The following is a 20,206-nucleotide window of genomic DNA, read 5'->3' on the forward strand; positions in this document are numbered from 1 at the left end:
TTTGTAAATGTTTCTAATGAATAAACCCCAAATCAATAAGAAAGTGATTAGTTGATAAAAATAGGCAAACAGATCAAACAAATTGATTTTTTTTAAAGTTCAACGGTCTTAGTCATTATAATAATAGCTTATGATACATATGAAGGATATTTAAACTAAATTAAACACAAAAATAATTGTTGAAATTAGACTCTCTTTTTTTTATCTATTTGCTATTTGTTTGCTTCATACAACTTACAGAAATATTTTAAAAAATAATATCATAATATTTGTTGAAAATTGAATGTCAATAATAGCAACGTAGAAAGATCACAAAGAAAAAGAAATAAAAATAGAACACAGATTTTACGTGGAAACCCTTTCGGGAAAAAACCACGGGCAGAGGAAAAGAAAATTCACTAATGTCGAATTTGAATGATACAAGAGGAGTTTCAACTACATCTATTTATAAATTGAAAAAACCTAATTCTAATCAATGTCAAATATATTATGCTAATAAATGCTAAATATATTATATTAATAAATACTAAATCTTCTAGAAAGAAAATATATTTTGTTTAACTTAACTTGCAAGTAATCTCTTAGAATTTGGGTCACATAACTCTAACAATATTATATTATCTCGTCATCTATTAAAAATAATCTTCGATCACTCTCCGGTGTCATTTTTGTTCGAATATGATTCAACTTTGCTCTTCAAATAACCGTTGCTTTAATTTTTCATTCTTTTTTATATAATTATAACTTATTAATGGTAAAATCTTTATGTTTTACCAATACTTTTTCTTAGATGTTACTTATTAATACTTCAAACCAAACCATATCTCTAATGCCATCTAATGTTGAATCAAGGGGTTTTGTTGATCTGAGAAAAAAGCTAGGAAAGGTAGAGGAACATATAATGTAAGAGGAGGGGATAATGAAAGAGAATATGGAGCACATTTTAATGAGTTATATTTGGGAATTTTATATGTGGAACATAACAACGAAGAAAGAGATTATAGTATTGAGCATGATCAAACATGCATATCAATAAAGGAGCCGCGTTTGCATCTATGTTAATTATGGGCCTTCACCCTCTTCAATTATATTTTAACTTATTACTATCTACTCCATTAATTTTTGGTCTATTTTTTTTTCATTCTTTAAGTATTTGATCTAACCTTGTTGATTGCACAAACCCTAAAAAAATATAAGGTCTTGTTAATTAAAAAAACCATGAATTATCACAATTTGATATTAATGTAGAAAGCTCTTCATCTTACTTGATTCTTTCCCTTAGTTTACCTCCGCATGATCCAAACATCAGCTCCTTTATCGATGCATGTTTGATAATGCTCAATACTATACTCTCTTTCTTCACTGTTATTGATTTTACTCTCAGCCTTTTTCAATGATTTTACCTCACTTCCCTTACCCATCTCACTAGCAAGTTTGAGTTGATCATTGTAGACTTCTTGAGGAGGAAGTGGAGCCAAAGTAAACTTCTTTCCAAGGAACACAAAGGTATATTGGTTAAGGAACCCATCATGATTTACTCGTCGATCAAACTGCCATGGCCGTCCAAGTAATATGTGCCCAGCTTGCATTGGAACAACATCACACAAAACTTTATCAGAGTATCTACCAATGGAAAATGAAACTAAGCATTGTTTAGATACTTTTCCTCCCCACTATCATTTAGCCATTGCAAGCGGTATGGCCTTGGATGCTTCACACAAGGTAGGCCAAGTTTCTCAACAAGGAAGAACTCACCACATTGGTGCAACTTCCACTATCAATGATTAATGAACTAGGTTGACCACCAATCGGACATCTCGTGTGGAAAATGTTATCTCTTTGTTCGCGCCTTCCTCTTTAAACTGGACATTTAAAGCCCTTGAGCAACAAGTGCTTTCTCACCATACTCCAAGTATTCTTCATATTCATCATGAGTATGCACATCATCGACATCTTCCAAAGGAGGCATCTCATCTTCGTTATCGACTCAAAATCAACCTCGCCATCTTCTCGAATCACCAAAGACTTTTTATTAGGGCATTCTCGAGCATAGTGACCCCTTCCTTGGCATTTGAAGCAGGTAATATCTTTTGGCTGCTTAATGGCACTAGAAGAAGTAGAAGAAGAAGATGGAGCTCGATTAGTAGAAGTAGAACCTTTAAATGAATTAGGCATACCTCTATCTTTGAAGTAAGTTTTAGGCTCATTTGGCTTGAACCGTGCATCTCTCCCATTCCACAATCTATCATCTTGTTTTTGCCAATTTCCTTTCCAAGCAGGATTAGAAACTGAACTAGCACCCCTCGATGTCCCATGCTTTCATAATTGCTTTTCAATGGTAAGTGCGGTTTGAAGCATCTCTTCAACATCCATGTAGTGTTGTAACTCAACTCGATTTGCAATCTCAGGCTTTAGGCCAGCAAGGAATCTAGCCATAGTCACCTCAGCCTCTTCAACAAGATTGGCTCTAATCTGAATAGTCTCCATCTCTTTGTAGTAGTCATCCACAGATCTATCTCCTTGAACAAGATGTTGGAGTCTTTGATGGAGTTCTCGATAATAGTATGGTGGAACAAACCGTTTTCGTAAGATGCGCTTCATTTCAACCCAAGTAGTAACAGGTTGCTCTCTATAAAGAATCCTGCTTTTACATAATTGATTCCACCATGTTAGTGCATAATTAATGAACTCAGCGACAGCGTATGTTACCTTTTTCTCATCAGAGTAATTGTAACAAGCAAAGATTGCTTCCATCTTTTCCTCCCAATCAAGGTAAGCATCAGGATCATTCTTCCTTGAGAAAGAAGGAAATTTTGGTTTGGGGGTGTCATTGTTTCGTTCCACCCTTTCTCTAGGTACATACTCGGACTCAAAGTCATCATCAAAAACATGGTCCTCCATTCGTTTAAAAGTTCGATCGCGCGAATTTGATCGGCTTATAAAGGCTTCGTTCAACTTCTTATAATTATCGGCAATGTATCTCTCTTGAGTTGTAAGTTTTGCATCAAGATACTCCCTTTGCTCTTGTATCATCTGGGTCATGCGATGTTCGACTTGAGTTTGCAACTTTTTCATCTCTTTTTGTAACAACTCGACCAAAGGATCGTTATCTCTTTTTTGCTCATCCTCTTCATTTTTACTAGTTTGGGATCTAGTGATCGGCATGGTATCTGTGAAAAAATCACACAAATAGGAACAAGAAAAAATAATAATAATCTCACTCGTTAGCTCTCAAAAGAATAACTCTCTAAATGATTCAAAACTTGTAAATATGTTTGGAGAGGGTTACTAATCAAGATCAAATAATGGAGGTGCAAACTTCAAAGAAACAATGAAGATCCTAATTGCTTTAAGAGGCCAATAAACTTGACGAAGCAATTTGTAATGGCGGCTACACGGATGAAGGAATTGTGTGTGCCTTTAATATCTGCTAACACAAGAAGAAACAAAGTGTTAGAAAACGTAAGAGAAACAAAAAACGTAGACACAGCAGCGATCCCTAACTCTAGAGTCAAAGAAAAGCTTTAATAAGAAGAAAACTTAAGAAAACTCTACCCAATTTAAAGGAAAACAAAAAATCGGAAACGTTTGGTGTCTTAAGATTTTCAAAAATTGAAGCTTTAATTATACTTGAGTCAAGAAAGAAGGGGAAAAAAATCAATTTTGGGAAAAAATAAAATAAAAATAATAACAATAATAGGAAAAGAAGAAACCTACGTATGAAAGGTAGGCAACTTTTTTTTTTTGCTTTTTGCTTTTTTTTTACGCTTTTTTGCTTTTTTTTTGTTTTTTTAAAGAATAAGAGGAGAATAAACACAAACTTCACAAAAAAGAGAATCGAAGAAACCGATGAAAAGTGTTTTAGGTATTTTGACTCGTTTCGGATTTGATTTTAGCTTCGAAAATAACACCGAATGGCCTAAATCTGATACCAACTGATGCGGAAACCCGGATCTAGACACAAGAGAAACACAAATTAGAAATAAAACGAGAATAAATAAAATTAGTTAAATAATAAATAAATAAATAAATAAATAAAAAGGATAGATTTGCCCTATGGAACCCTTGGTTAACTTGTAACCAAAAACGCCAATGATTGAGCGGCTCCCTACGAAACCCCTAGAAGAAGAACCTCTAGAAACACCGATGAACAGGAAAGAAATTTGAATATTTGTAACTCCGAAATACCCTCGAAAAGTAACAAACTCCAAACTAAATAGCAAGAGAAGAATCACTCTACTCTAAAAAAAATTTGCCTCACACAAATTTGAAAGAAAACAAATACTCTTCTTTTTATTCCTCCTTCAATATGTAGAAAACAAGCCTATTTATAGGCAAATTACAAGAGTAATTGAATCCTAATAAAAATTCTTTAAAGAGTAATTGAATCCTAATAAAACTCTTTAAAATTATCTAAGAAAATAAATAAATAATAACCTAACCAATAAAATTACTTAACTCATAAATGATGTGTCCCAACCAATGAGAATTAAGTAAATAATAATAATAATAATAAGATACATAAAAAATTAATCTACCAATTTATGGGCTTTTACTATTCCAAGATTGATCCAGTGAATTGCATTCCCGTATTTATCAATGTCACGAACATGATGAATTAAATTTGTTGCAACAAAGTCTTGGACAAAAGCATTCATCTTTGATTTTAATTGTCGTGCCTTGCTTCGAGTGATTAGACCACTAGGAAAGACAACCCTTTGAGTGTCACCTCCTTGGCTCGTATCAGTTATGTTTTACATTTAAAATTCTCAATTATAGCTCATTAAATGTGTCCCATATTCTCTTTCATATCTTACATTATATGTTCTTCTACATTTCCTAATTTTTTTCTCTAATCAACAAAGCCATTTGATTCAATATCAAATGGTGCTGGAGATATGGATTGATTTGAAACATTTTTCATAAAAAATAGTGAGTTGAAAACTAACCACTATTGTAATTAAATGTGACATCCTCCTCGATACGACTTAATTGGTTAGTTAAAATAGCAATAGATTAACCATGATCTGAATAGTTGTTTTATTCCCTGTGTGAAGAGGCTTCAATCTAAAGTTGAATTTCATATAGTCCAAAACATTCATAATTTGAGGCTTCAATCCAAAGTTAAATTTCATATAGTCCAAAACATTCATAATTTGAGTCTATGCAAATCTTCATAATAAATAAAACCATCAATTTTCCCTATATTCCAATAATAAACTATCTTCTATATATACACTTATTGCATTCATTGAGCTTAGATTTTCCGATCATGTTGTCTCTACCATTTTCGTGTTGTCTCCATGTTCTATTTGAACTCTCTTCTAATATGAAAAGCAAGAATTAAACCTAGAAATATTGGCCTAAATATGAGTATTGAAAGCAAAACACCATTCAACTTGTTTGCAATGTATCTTACCTCCCTAATGCTAGAGAGAACATGTATAACAATTATGAGAGTTTTATTTTGAAGTATTTAGTTAGCCTATGTAAAATTTTATTTATTTATTTATTAATTGACATCTCTTAATTAATAAATTTCAACTTTTTGAGTTATTTCTATTTGTGAGAGTTCTCTTTTATTTATTTTAGAAGTAGGTTTTCTTATTTGTTTTCTCTTTGAAGTCGTGGGAGAAAATTTCACCCTTCAATTTACTAAGGTTTGACCTTAAGGGGTTGGTTAGAGCCTTTTGAAATTCATTCTTTAAAGGGCTTCATAAGACATCGATTTTTCATCATCATTGGTTGTTTTTATTGAAGCTTTGTTTTCAAAGGGATAATCTTTTTATCATCCATCTTATTTTCGATTTTTCCATTAAATGTTTTTTTTTTGCATCTCACCTATTATTATTATTTTTCCTTGATGTTATGCTTTGTTTCTCTTTATTTCCATTATTTCTAATCCATTTTGTTTTTTCTTTCATGTCTATCGAGTCGAACAATTTAAATATAATCTTGGTTCGCTGCCACTATATAAGCAATTTGGAAAAATCTTAAAGCAATAGAAAAAGAATAGAATAGAAGGATTTCATTAAATAATATAATATAGGGTATATTTTAATTTAATAAAATAAAAATAATTACTATTTGAATATATAATTTTAAAATTATATAGGTTGAATAATTAAATTTAAAAATATGTTTTTTTTAAAGTAAAGACAAACAGCAATAGAGAGACAAAAGTACACTTTAATTCAGAATAGATGACTTTTAATATCCATACAACACACATAAAATATATTTTTGAATACAAGAAACAATGAATAGAATAGTTTAGCATTCCAGTTAAAAATTAGAGTGTGCATAACTTTAAGAAGCAAAAATAGCAGGGATACTAAATTATAAATATTAAATAAGATGTGGTAGCATGGTTTCATGAAACGCTTATTTGGGTAGTTCCTTCTTCACCTACTGAATATTCTGTTGCTACAAAGAATGTTAAATGGGGCTCTAATTCATCTTTAGATCAGCAAAGTTGAATTGTGAGACCTTGTAGCTTTTACACTTATGTCATACCGGAATAAAGAAAGAAAGAAAGTCAACTGTCCCCTGCACTTTTACGCCCACCGGGGTTGATGTTGAAGTAGTGGTTACCAAACATGAATGCAGGAACCTTGCCACTTCCCCCATTTCTCAAATTTCCCAGGCAAATTATCGTTTGATGTCATCTCTTCTTCGCATATTACTCCAAGCCTGGATGAAGTTAACACTCCAGCAAAAACATCAGCAAAGCAATGGGGGCATTAGGAAACTAATATTAAGGTCAGATGTTTTTCAGAACCATAAAAATGGAAACTAAATATGTTTATTGCGAATTGAAGCTCTTCCAGCATGGTTTTGAATGACAAGAAGCCCAAATACAGAATTAAAAAAAACCTGTAAATTAACAATGAAACACAAGTGGGTTAAAGAGCTAACGTAACATCCTTGTTTTATCAAAGTAAGAAATATCAAACACAACCAAGATAGCTAATAAAAAACAGTTAACCATATGAACAATCAAATTTGTCTTGATATATAATTTCAGATTGAAACATTGACATAGTTTCAGAGAATTGGGTTTCTCATCATTATTAAACTGATGCAATTAGCCAATATTAACTTGTTCGTGTCACATGAAATTACAGTGTAGGGTTTAAGAGCATTTGTAAAAAGGGAAATTGAAATGCCCCAATAATACTAGCATATTTGTGGTACACAAATATGGACCAGAAATCCACTGAAGGGTTAAATCAACAAAATTTTCTATAATTTGCCTGGAGACTGAATGTTTGGTGCACAAAATTGCAATTTTTATATTATATATACCCAAAACAATACTGTAAAAGAAAACAAGCGAATTGAACATTTTGGGCAACGAGAAGACGAGAAAAGAAGCTTCAAAGAAAGAAATGGGAAAAAGAGGGTACTTAAGTAGTTTGTCCGAATAATCTCTTTACAGGGGTGATATCCGTAATGATAAGATCGCCTGGAGAGAACAAATAAAAGAAGTTGAATTAAAGGATGAAATTTTTGTCAGGAGGTTTCGATGTTGTTGGGAAAAAAAAATTTTGACAGATACAATTTCCACGGAACAGACAACCATGCAATCATTATCGACGCAAACAAGGACCAGTTCAGCAGTTCCCAATTTCCAACACCCCCTCTCTTGGACCCCAAAACTTTGATAGGCCTAATAATGGCAAAGACAGTGGAACAAGGCCCATAATAATGTTGATTTTCAGCAATGGAACCCACAGCACAGTCCAAATTGGATCCTACTGTTTTTTTTCCCCAAGGGATTGTTCAAGTTTAAACTAATTAGATAGCATGTCAAGGACATAAATTATTTATAACTATACCACTGATTAATTGACCCCTTTTTATTATTTTATTGTAAATGCAGAAGAAAATGTAGAGGCGTGGCAGGGCAGGAATTGAATTCCTGGGGTAATAAAAGATTGAAAGCGACAGTGCACCTTATATCCAAACGGAGAAGTACAAGATTTCATTTTCCAATTTCCTCACTGCAGCGACGAAGAAAAGGGGCGTGGCCAATTACGCGACAGCTAACTATATGGCAAAATTTATATGTCAAGTTTCTTCGTGATGGCTTTTTGTAAGAGCATGCCCTCCATTTCTGACTTTTAAACTATATATCAGAGTACAAATATGACTGTGAAACCTTTTACTTTTCGTAAATAATGTAAATTAGCCTAATTATTGAGTCCAACTACTATACGGTTTACTTGTTTCTTCTTTCAAAAGGGTTTTTCTTCCCCTTTACAGGAAAATGAATCAAGTTGAGATTGAAAAAGGGGAATGGACCTCAACCAAACTGGCTGTATTGTTTTGCCGACATATGTTTGTAATTTTGTCAATTAAATATATGCTTCGTATATTATCAATTAATGTGTAGACGGGTATGTTATTTTCTTTCCTTGGTAATCCAAAAAGAAACAAATCCCGGTAAGTTGGAGACTCTTGGATTCCAGTAGTTGATCATTAAAACAACTAGCCAATGTTGGTGGTCCCTTAAGCATCTGCTCTGCAAATGTACCGAGCTGGAGTAGTAATTTATATAATAACATCACTGTTCGTATAGTAACTTTGAAGGACGAGGAAGAACAATCATGATTCGATGACCACACTGAAAAATGGGGGTCCTCAGAAGATGATCATCACTTTGGAGTACTTACTAGTTAATTAATACATAGGGTCATTATTATTGTATATCAGTAGACATGCAAGGATTGGACCCATCTCTTATCACATCGTACGTTCAAACTTCCAAGGCGGGAGCCTGTCAGCTCCCTGTGTGCGACATTAGCATTCAAATCTTGGCTACAATCATATCAATATGGAGGCATGCAGGGCCATACCCAGCTCAATGTTCGCAGAGGGCACCGAATGCGAAACTGATTGACATTAACTGTCTCAGATATATTAATTTCGCACTAGTTCATTGTCGGGGACCCTCCTAGAATTCTGCACTGCACAACCCTAGCATCACCACCATAGACCATGGCCCATTAATATCAAGATCATGGCTAGATTTTAGTTTTCTCCCCCCCCCCCCCCCAAATGCCATCAACTTTAGATGGAACAAAGCGATTGAAGACATTCACAACGCTACAGATAGTTTCTTTTCCTTTTTTGATTTTCTTTCCGGACAAATTTAAAGAACATGGAACAAGATAGTTCATGCAAGTTAAACATGCATTTCCACCCAAATTCACAGCAAAAAAAAAAAAACAAAACATTAAATTAGCTGCTTTTATGGAGTCTCTAACACTTGAGAAGGGTTAACTCGTTTGAAGATTCAGCATAGTCCATCTGCCAGCTTGGCCTTCCAAGGGTGATTTCTAGGTTAAGGAACATGTCTGAAGGTGACATGGAGCTCGAATCTAACCTTTCCTTCATTCTATCCGACATATGAAGCACTGCCTTGTCTCCATCCACCTGTGCCAAAACCAAAAGTTAATCATACGATTGATAATTAACACAATGATAGAAAATTGAGCTTTCAACGTTTTCGGTTTTGTTTTTAGACATACAATCATACCTTAGTATCATTTGGCTTAAAAGTCAAGCCATTTCCACGGTTTGATACTCTAAAATTATTTGTCTCCATTGAGGATGGCCATGAATCGCTACAAACAAGCAAGAAACACCAACAACGAAAAACAAAAGTAAGAAACGGGATCTTATTTGCAGTCCACTTCTAACTGTTTATGGTGATTTAACTCAAGTACAGAAAGAGGGTTCTCCAAAGATATGACTGGGAGCTGATTATAAATTACCTGATATGTCTACGATGAACTATAGTACTTTTTACTCTTAAGTTTGTTTGACATTTATTATCAAGATTATAGATACAATCATTAAGCCGATTCTATTAAATAACGTAGAAAATGGGGAAAGCATGCAACTCTTTTTCAACATATATAGGAAATACTATACTGAGCTATTGTTCGGGGAAGTCAACAAACAGCAAGATCTAATTTATTTATTTACTAGATTAATAAATAAGTAGAAAGGTCATGGAGTTTAGGCCTTTAGAAGATCGAGGAATTAATTCGAAATCTAACGGGAGTAAATGGATGGAACTTGTTTTTATGGAACGGAACACGAAATAGCTTAGCTTGCCTAAAAACCCTAGGTGGTCTTCATCAAAATCTATGTACAAGATCTACCCCCATAAGCAGTGACGAACAACAAGTTGGACCAAAACAGATCATACTCCATAGCCAAGAATGTATGTATAATATTCGTGCATGTACGATTGCTTTGAGTTAATGCATCCATTTAAATCAAGCTTATAAGGTATCTTAAACTTTGCGAAAAAAGAGAAGATCATGATCCAGCTTCTGATAAGAGAGAGAGAGAGAGAGAGAGAGAGAGAGAGAGAGAGAGAGGAGATGCTGCAGATATGGGGATCACCTTTGGGTCCTTTGTGGTATCGTTTGTGGTGAGGGTGTTGATAGTTTGAGAGAATAAGAAGCGTTACGATCAGCTTTTGGGGAAGACAGTCTTCCATCCAAATCAAAAATCCCTACCCTTTGGTTCAAACTCATGTCTGTCTGCCCTTGACCTGAAACACCCACGAAAAGGTGAGGCACTGCTCATGCCTTATCAGACACCCACCAAATAATTCATATTTAGATTTTTTAGACTCGGAAGTCAGTCTAATAATTCCAAAGGGTTTTGGTTTAGTTGGGGGGAAGTGGACCAAATGATAGAACTTTCTGTCATACTTGGTCACAAAATTAGGTCTCAAACAAAGAGAAGTTAATAATAGAAGAGATATAAAAATGCTCCTTGGAGGGAAAATCCAATTACCTGATCCTTTGTCAGTGCTCTTCACTGTTCTATACATCTGCATGAACACAGAACACCCATAGAGAAAAAAAATGAGAAAAAAGAAGTCCACATTGCTAAGATTACCACACCATCTAGATGCCCTTTTGTCCTTACCCCTTGTCTCTCCAGTCCACACCCACTACAGTTGAATCATATAGAAATACAAAAATAGAACATGATAGAGATGCCAGAAATAACTATGGGAAATCATTAAAATAATAAGAATTATCATATTTACTACATAAGTTTCAAAGAAATGAAGATTGCTCACAGTAACCCCACCTGCAAGTGACTCTTCACATGAGCTAGGGTTAGATCCTTGACATTCATCAACTCTAAGACAGATTTTGGTGTTGCTCCTGTGACAGTTGCCAATACAAAATATGCAAACTTTGTTATTCTTTTTTTCCAATAAAGATTTCCATTTTCGGTATTTTTGCACCAACAGGAGAAAAGCTAAAAACATAAAGTAAATATATTGTAGATGGAAATATATTTTAGGTTGTGAAGTATATTACTTTCATGGCCACCAAGAAGCTGGACTGCATGAACAAAGTGGGCATGGAGTGTTGTAGTCCATCTCATTCTGGGAGCTCTGATGCTTCTTTTCACTCCTCCATTCATCGTTCTTGCACTTCTCTTGAAATCACGACCATAGATTTGAGGCTGATAGTGATGCTGCTGATGAAGATGATGAGGGTTTCTGGGTTGCTGTAAATGGGGAGGACCCAAATCAGCCATTTCAAACCCTAAGCTCAACGTGGGTTCCCCAAGGCCTGGATTAATATATCCATTTTCATGGCTCAAATCGCTTCCGCTACTGCCAGAATCAGTCGTGGAGCTCCGATCACTATAGATCGATTTTCCTGACAACACGTCGTAGGCCATTTCCTTAGCCTTACAATCTGAAACGGAGGGTGGGCTAATCTGCAAGGATAGATCGGGGAAAGGTGCGGTTCTCATTATAGTATTTGAGCTTAAGAACATAAAGGAAGAAGAAAAGGTGTGAAGATCTTAGTCAAAAGCCCCTGCAGGGGGTACGTTAACAGAGACAAGAGATTAAAATAGAGAGAATGAATGAACAGAAAACACACTGCCAAAACAAGAAAAAAGAAAACCGACAGGAAAAAGTGGGTTTAGAACTTCGAAGCTAAACAAACGAAAGAGAGCCGAAAAGGAAAGGGAAAGCGTTGTGATTATATCATGAGTGCCTCATGATTAAGTTGCGTGGACGTGAAACATAGGCTTTTTCAGTAGGATCCCTCTAGGTTTGATAGAAGAAAAAAAAATTGCAGAGACTATAACCAGTCAGATTAAACAAAAAAAGAATGAATTGCAGGAGAAGAGAAAGTAAGTAATCAGAGTTGTTTTGGGGATGATGGTTTGAAGGAAAAGTTAGTGAAAAGGATGCAGAGAAGGATCAGAGAGCTTTCTTCCCTTGCACACAGAAAGAGAGTAAAAGGAAGGGGCCCTTTTTCCTTTATCCTTTATAATGGGGAATGAAAAAAAAAAAAAGTGCCAGCAAGCCAGCTATGGTGGTCTATGGAGGGAATGGTTGGAATTCGAGAAAACAATCAAAGGTTAATATTCCATATTAAAGCATCACAATATCTTTATTAGAGTTAGAACTATAATTTAATTTTTATAATATTAGAGTAAGAACCTAAAATTTAATTAAAATTAGGGCATAGGATTTCATAAAATATATTTATTAAAAGGAAAATTATTTTATATATTTATCCCATTTTCAATTTTAATATTTTAATTATTTGGAATGGAAATTTGAGTGTATAGCACATAATTTTTATCTTTCTACTAATTTAGTAATATCCTAACTTTTCCTAAAATTAGAATATTCTGGGTATTAATTTTGTTGAACCAGGATTGACTGGCAAAGCAGGCAGGGCCAAAAATATCTTATCCCCTTAGCTCAAAATATTCATCTGCTTTAATTTATTACCACCTCTTTTACATGCAGACGAGGCATAAGCCCAATTAAATGTCGTTTTGTTTTTTGTTCCTCTATTTAAAAGCTTACTGCATAATAACACATGATGTTGTGCTTTAGCTGTTTTGCGATGCTGATGATTAAGCACAATTTTAATTCCATGCTAAATATACCACAACATACTTACCCTTCATTTCATGCGTAAACATATCCTGATTCGCAATGGGTTTTATGTTTTAAAGTAGAAAAACCAAGAAACAGTGAGTGCAAGCTAGTTGGGGGGGGGGGTCGGGGAGGTTTAGGTTCAACCCCAGCTCTTAATTCTTGATTAAACTGAACGTAATTAGTGAAATTGATGAGGGTTTTACAAGGAATTGGAACATTGAGAAAAAGGGGAAAGTTGGATCACTTTGTGAGCGATGGGGTGCTGCTGGGCAAACATGAAATAGCGAATAGGCATGGATCGAGCTGTACACGTGGGAAGAAGTTGCCAATAAGGAAATATATGCGTGGGGAATGAAGTGAAGGGGAGGAGTAATAAGGAGAGAAGGAATATGGAGGAAGCTAGGCTAGCATGGTGTAATTAAAGAGAGGGGGGGGTAGCGGTGTCAGATTGGTTGGGGTGTCCGGCGACACCAGGGTCGCAGACCCACATGCAACACTTCCTTGGCCCCCCCCCCCCCCCATTTTTTTTCATTTAACTTCTGCACTCACGCGCCCACTCTATTCTTTATTTTCTTTGGGTTTTTTTAATGTATTAGTAAAATAATAACTTAATATCCTTTTTACCCGGACCAATAATAAACTTATTTTTGTTTATATTGTTTTGTCTTTTACTTCAATATTAATTTATAACCCATCAAAACCTCTATATATGTCTATCGTAAAAGTGCTTTTTTTTTAATTTTAATAAAAGATTTTAAATCATTTAAAAGAAAATTTTACGAAATTTTTTGACTCCATTAATTATGGATGGGATAATAATCCTTTTAATGTTACTGCATTTTAAAAACACATGGCGTTATTCTATTAAAAAAATATATTAGCGCAAAATTTTCTTTGACTCGACATAATGTAGGAGTGAATAAAAGCATGGACGGTGCTATTAAGGGTAAAATGGGGGATACAATAGAATAGGTGCAACAATAAGCGAGGAAAAAGCAAAACAGAGAATTACATTGATTTTGAGAAGGTGTCGAGGAAAATAATGAAGGATAAAAACAAAAACATGAAAGAAACAAGAAACTTGTACATAAATTGACAATTGTGTACCTTAAATGCTGTATAGTATGCCATATATAGTTTTAACTCCTAACACAATAGTCTGTAACAAGCTTTCTCTTTGGGGGACTAGCTGTTGTTGGAAAACTTCAATTTCACCGTACAAATCAAAATTTCTTGATAGATATACTGTGATGCCAAGGTCCGGGCGCGTGAAGAACGTGCAATTAGAAATCCAAAGGACGATGCCCAAACTCAAAACGTTCGTATTTGTCTAAAACGCCAACCCACTAACCCAATCGTTTCAAATTTGTTTTTATAAAAAAATTATATGGGTACTTAGAAGGATATCATATGATTTTATTTTTTAAATATTCTTAAAAAACCTAGCTTATGACATGGATGAAAATTTTATGTAAATATTAAATGCATCTTTAGTTAAAATGATATTTAAGTTTAAATAATATGACCTCTACATAAATATAAAAAAATACATAATAATATTATTCATTTTGTTACCCAGTTGAATGAATGTATTCGAGACATCAACTGACTTAGTGAATAGTATACTTGTAAAATTTTAAAAATATATAGAAATAAATTATGATGATAATATAATAGTAATTAAAGAAAGAAAGAAAGATGATATTCCATTATTCCTCGGCGTCAACATGGTTTCATATCACGTGAGTGTAAACTTGTCTTGTCTACGTCTTTAACTCAAAAGCTCTTGTTTTATTCTTTCTTCAAATCCCCGTTTTATTTGCTGAATTGTCCCTTTAATTTATTCCGAAATTGTGGACCTCCCATGGCCTTTTCTTTAATCCCAGTTGCTTAGGAGGTCGATCAAACAAGATAACTAGAAAGGAAACAACAAAAGATTAGATATGTTTAAATGCTTTAATGATTTGTTAATTGTTTTCGAAGCCCATGGTCAGCGCCTGATGCGCTCTAGATTCTCCGGGAAATGGAAATCTTTTGTTGCTTTCTTCTCCTTACTTTATTCTCTCTTTCTCAATGTATGTGTGTTTAAGCCTTTAACTCATTAAATAATTATAGGCTAACAGTGAGGGTAATATGAATATCCGGTCAACATGTCTCTCTATGCCTCACTTGCAATGGTGTCAAATGCTTTGGGTTTTATTCCATATTCCATGTGTTTGTCTTATAACAACAATTAATTCCAACTCTCCTTTCTTTATTTCTTTTTTTATTCTATTCATCAAATCTTTCAAACTATATATATTTTTTGAAAATATATCATTTTCCCAGAACGACTACCCCCATTATCATAATCAAGAGGTTTAGGTTTTGCTGTTTGACAAATAGTTCTGGCATCGTCACAGATTCAGTACCATTTAAATTGATCTCACGGATTTATTTATTTATTTGCTTAATTGATATATATATATATATGGGTAGTTTTCAGCACCTTCTTCAAATGGTAGCTGTGATTTTATTTTCATTGTGGTACGTAGCTTTGATTTTATAATGTATAAATATATTTTAAATATAACGATGATGTTTATATGAAGAAACGATGGATGCAGTGCGAATCAAGAAAGAAACAGTCGACATATTAATTACCAAAATTATTTGCTGCAGGTAATTGCCTGTCTACTATTGATAGAAACAAAATTTAAACGGCCTAACCATAGCTTGTACCTAACCATGTCCCGAGATGCCACATACCCATGGATGGTCATCCCTCACCAATTTGTAATTCACGTGCCATCCTAATCTAAACCCAATAATTAAACACTGAAGATTTAACAAAATAATAGGGTACGGTTTTTCTGTTGTTTAAAAGTGAAGAGAAGAGTCCAACATGAAAGACCAAAAAATATCTGCAACTCATGGAAAAACAGAGCTCCTTTTTGGTTTCATTCTTTTGATACTAACTACAGTGTCTTGAAGATTAAAAAAGATGTCTATTTCCAATTGGAAGAATATTAGCTTCTTCATGGTGATTCGTGAGATTAGGTTAAGAGGGCATGCATGTGTTGCTTTGAAATATGAACATATATTTATATAAATATCACCTTCTCCCACTCTTTATAGAGTAATTGTTGGGGGAGAGAATAGATAAAAGAGACAAAAGAGAAAGGAAGGAATCACCGAAATCAACGCCGTTTAGGCTGACGTGCACCACGACATTACATCACATATACAAGCAGAATATATATATAGAGAGAGCAGAATATAGAAACGCCCCGTTGCTGCCGCTGCCTGGCTCCCAAACCCACGTCCCTTCCGTTGCTTTCTTTAGAATTTTCGTCTGTCTTAATTTGTATCGCATTTGATGCCCTTGCATGTACAAATGAATAATGAAACACTACTGTAACTCTTTATTTATTTAACATCTTAATCACATGCCATAACACATTAATTTACTAACAACTAGAGTATAAGCCTCATTTCATATACATTACATGTAGTGGCGAAGTTAGAAAATTTTTAGGAGGCTGAAATTAAATTGTATATTTTTACGATAATAAAATACAATTTTTCATTTTAATAGTCTATATCTTTATAATTTTTAAAAGATTAATCAAATTTTTAGCATTTTGAGGGATAAAATATAATTTTACCATTACTAATTTAAAATTTTATAAATTATAAAGGGTTTAAATAAAAAATTCTATTTTAGGGGACCAAGGACCCTAGTTCCGCCACTAATTACATGCATGAATTATTATTTGGTATATTAATAAATTTTATAACAGACACAATGATTTAATTTTAATATTTTAAACATATATATATTTAGAATAAGTGAGATTGGTATTATAAATCAACAAAATAAGGGTTTTACGTAATACAAAAGCTGCGAAAAGAAAAAGAGTTAGCCAAAACTAATAAGTAAAAAGTTCAATAATTGATGAATGATGGTGTAAGAAATAAAAAAAGAGAGGAGGAAGGGTAGGCAAACTGTGTTTTTGTGTGTGTAAAGGAAAAAAGAGAGGGTTCCAAAGCAAAAGTAAAAAGAGTTTAGAGAAGAGAACAAAGTATTGATAAAGTCAAATAAATACTATTATACTCCTCCATTTACTAAGGCGAATGAAGTCAGACCCTACGCAACCCTAACACAAATCATTCATTTATTAATTTTAGCCGCTGTTGAAACCAGCTCAAACTAATAAAATAAGACTTGAAAACGATTTCCGACCTTGAGACTTGAAATCTTATCATTTTCTTACACATATCTATTGTACATAGATTTGGATTCTGATCTTGGTGTTACTATCCTACACTAGAGCCCTCACTGATTGGTTTCGTCAACTATACCCACAGCTCAGCTTGGCCATTCTCGATAACATCAAGATAGCGAAATAAAGTGCTGACTATATGATAACAGAAGAAACCAAAATTAATTTGATGATCATTTTTCTCAATGCTTACTGCATGCTTTCGTCTGTTGAAACATCAGATGAATTTGAATTGGTTGCAGTAATTAATTTTGTGGTCTTAGGACAGTCGACGCTATGTGCTAAATAGAAAGTCATGAATGTGAAAATGAAGCAATGGCCAAAATTAAAAAAAGAAGCATTGAAGACCATTCTATTCTGGTCATTTATGTGGGTGTCTCAATCTGTGTCATAAGAGGGACTTCATCGGGGGAAGTAGTGTGAGCTGAAGCCGATGGATGGATTCAAGATTCCTGGCCATTTGGCCAAACTAGAAACCTATCCTATCCCCCTTCTCTCTGCCACAATGAATGTTGAATAGTTGGACCAGAATGTCTGTTGAGCCAATCAAAGTTTTTCACTTATTTTATTATTACTACCACTATTATTATTTGTAAAATGATGTATGTTTCGTTTTAAACCTTTTGATTTTTTTTTTCTTGAAAAACTAAACATCAATAACATTTTTCTTGAAAAATTAATGTTGTAGCCAATATTTTTATTAAAAAATAATTTGATTCTTTTGAAAAGATTAACAGTCAAATTTAGCTAAAAAGAAATAATTGACAAAAAACGTAAACATTGAGAACTAAATTTATCATAGCATTTCTAAAAAATAAATGAGTGACTAAAATGAAAACTTATTAATGTTAGGTGAATAAATTGAGTGTACAATAACATCGAATTAATGAGGTGACCAAAATAAAAACTTATTAAAGTTGGATCACTAAAATGAAAACAGCCATTAATGGCAGTGTCAATTTGCACCTTTTTTTATTTTTGGTGCTCAAAATGAAATTTTATAAAAATTGGAACACCAACTATGTAGTTTATTTTTTTATTAAAATAACAAAAAAATAAATAGAAGAAGAAGATGGTAACGACTCAGAATATATCATGAACAGGAAAAAAACCCGATGGAGCCGAGCAATTAATCAAACAGAAAGGAAGGATGCATGCACGCAGCAAATGTAAGTGGTCACATTGTTAAAAAGAAGAAGAAAAAAACAACAGAAAGTGAAGAGATACTGTAAATTAGGTATGGCAGGCGGTGGTATATAATAGGGGTTATAAGTTTCTTACAGAACATGTCGAGTATTTGCAAATTTTTATAATATTGAATTCAAACATGCAAATTAAGTTTTCAATTTTAACAGACAGCTATATTAATAGAATAAAAAGCAAAGAAAGTAGAAGAAGGATTGTTGTTTTGTACATCAGATGACCCACGTTTCAGGCAGCTCATGTGCCCGATATCAGTACTTTGTTGGGATTTAACAGTGGCCAATTGAAAATTCGACCCATCTAACTTGAATGGAAATATTCTGTTGTTGGGTTTCATTTGTTTAGTGAAAACTTAATTGTCTTAAGAAAAGGGAATGGTGAAGGCTAAAATCAAACGTAGTGAAAAATGAAAGATGACCTCATAGCATTTATTTAATTTAATTATCTTCTGAGGCCAATTGAAGGAAGTAATAAATTTGATTTTGTTATGGTGTTACCGGCAGGTACCTTGTCAACATTCTCGTGACACTGTCCTTTTTGGACCACATTTTATTTTAAATTGCTTATTTTGTTCCAAAAAACAAAAGCTTGATGTTTCCTTCCGTTTGTAATATGGTCAGAAAGTATGCTCTTTCTCCCCTTGTAAAATGTCAAAGTAGTCATTAATAGCATGTGAGAAAATTAAAGTGAGAATGTCAACATCAAGCAATTAAAATTCTCTACATTTCACTTTCAGGAAGGAATAAAAACATCCCCCCATGATGTGTTTCAAAGTTGGTCCTTGAAAAGGAAAAACTATTTATGAACATTTTCTATACCATATTCCTTTGTAAATTGAGATTAGAACAAATTAATTGTTTCTATATAGTAGACATTCTATACAATTTCTAAATGTCAAGTCTTTTGGAAATTCAATCTTTCTTAACTTATCTCTCTATAATATTTCATTGCTCCAATTTCCTTCTCCATATTTCCTTTCTTAAACATACAGCATCGTTCAGCTTTTGGAGTTTCCACATTTTCAAAAATTGAAATAAGAGCCATATTTGAATGTTTATATAAAGTACACGACGAGTATAAATACCCTCTTTAACTTTTATTCTGATGGACTGAATATTTTTCATAAAAATTCGTAAAAAAGATGCGACGATTTTTTCTAGGAAAATCCCAACGAAAAATACATACTATTCCTTCCTTTCTATTCTATCGAATCGATCATAACCACTGCCTACATTTCAAAAAAATCATGCACCACAAATAGGAGCCAATAAAGAGGTCTGCGATCCTATAGAAAGACATCACGATTCCTTGTGGAAAGAAAACTATTTGCTGAGACGGAAATAAAAATATCAAATTCCTAATAAAAAGGGCTAGCAGAACTTGCTTGTTTTTTGAGATTCCACTATAAATTCTATCCATATAGATTATGACCGACAACTCATACATATTAGATCCAATTGCATTTTATTCAAATTGAGAGAATAACTAAAAAAATTCGACTTTTCCGAAGTAACTCTCATCAACTAGTACTATTTAATTTCTGAATTATCATAATGTCTTTATTTTAACAAAATAATAGATATTATCTTTTATATAAAGTCAAAATGATGCATAGATTTGAATTCTCTCTTTTTGGTTTTCTCGTCAATTTTGGTTCATCTCAAATCAAAATTTACACAGTAAATACTAAATAATACAATACATAAAATTGTGTGGCATAGCTTAATCTTTTACCCCCCCAATTATCAAAGGTACCAAAACAGAGAAAAAGAATGACACGTTA

At 33.4% G+C, this 20,206-nt stretch overlaps 1 protein-coding gene across 1 annotated transcript; it reads right to left on the reverse strand.

Moving 5' to 3' along the window:
• Window positions 1-9,080: 9,080 nt before the first annotated feature.
• LOC105769154 (probable transcription factor KAN4) lies at window positions 9,081-12,309 on the reverse strand. The gene is made up of 6 exons (XM_012589609.2): window positions 11,361-12,309; window positions 11,125-11,201; window positions 10,822-10,858; window positions 10,423-10,573; window positions 9,545-9,632; window positions 9,081-9,441 (listed from the first exon to the last, which is right to left on the reverse strand). Exons 1-6 carry the CDS (start codon window positions 11,827-11,829, stop codon window positions 9,268-9,270), a joined length of 996 nt encoding a protein of 331 aa, XP_012445063.1. The 5' UTR covers window positions 11,830-12,309; the 3' UTR covers window positions 9,081-9,267.
• Window positions 12,310-20,206: the final 7,897 nt, after the last annotated feature.

This window comes from Gossypium raimondii, chromosome 5, assembly GCF_025698545.1.
Source record: "Gossypium raimondii isolate GPD5lz chromosome 5, ASM2569854v1, whole genome shotgun sequence".
NCBI lineage: Eukaryota > Viridiplantae > Streptophyta > Magnoliopsida > Malvales > Malvaceae > Gossypium > Gossypium raimondii.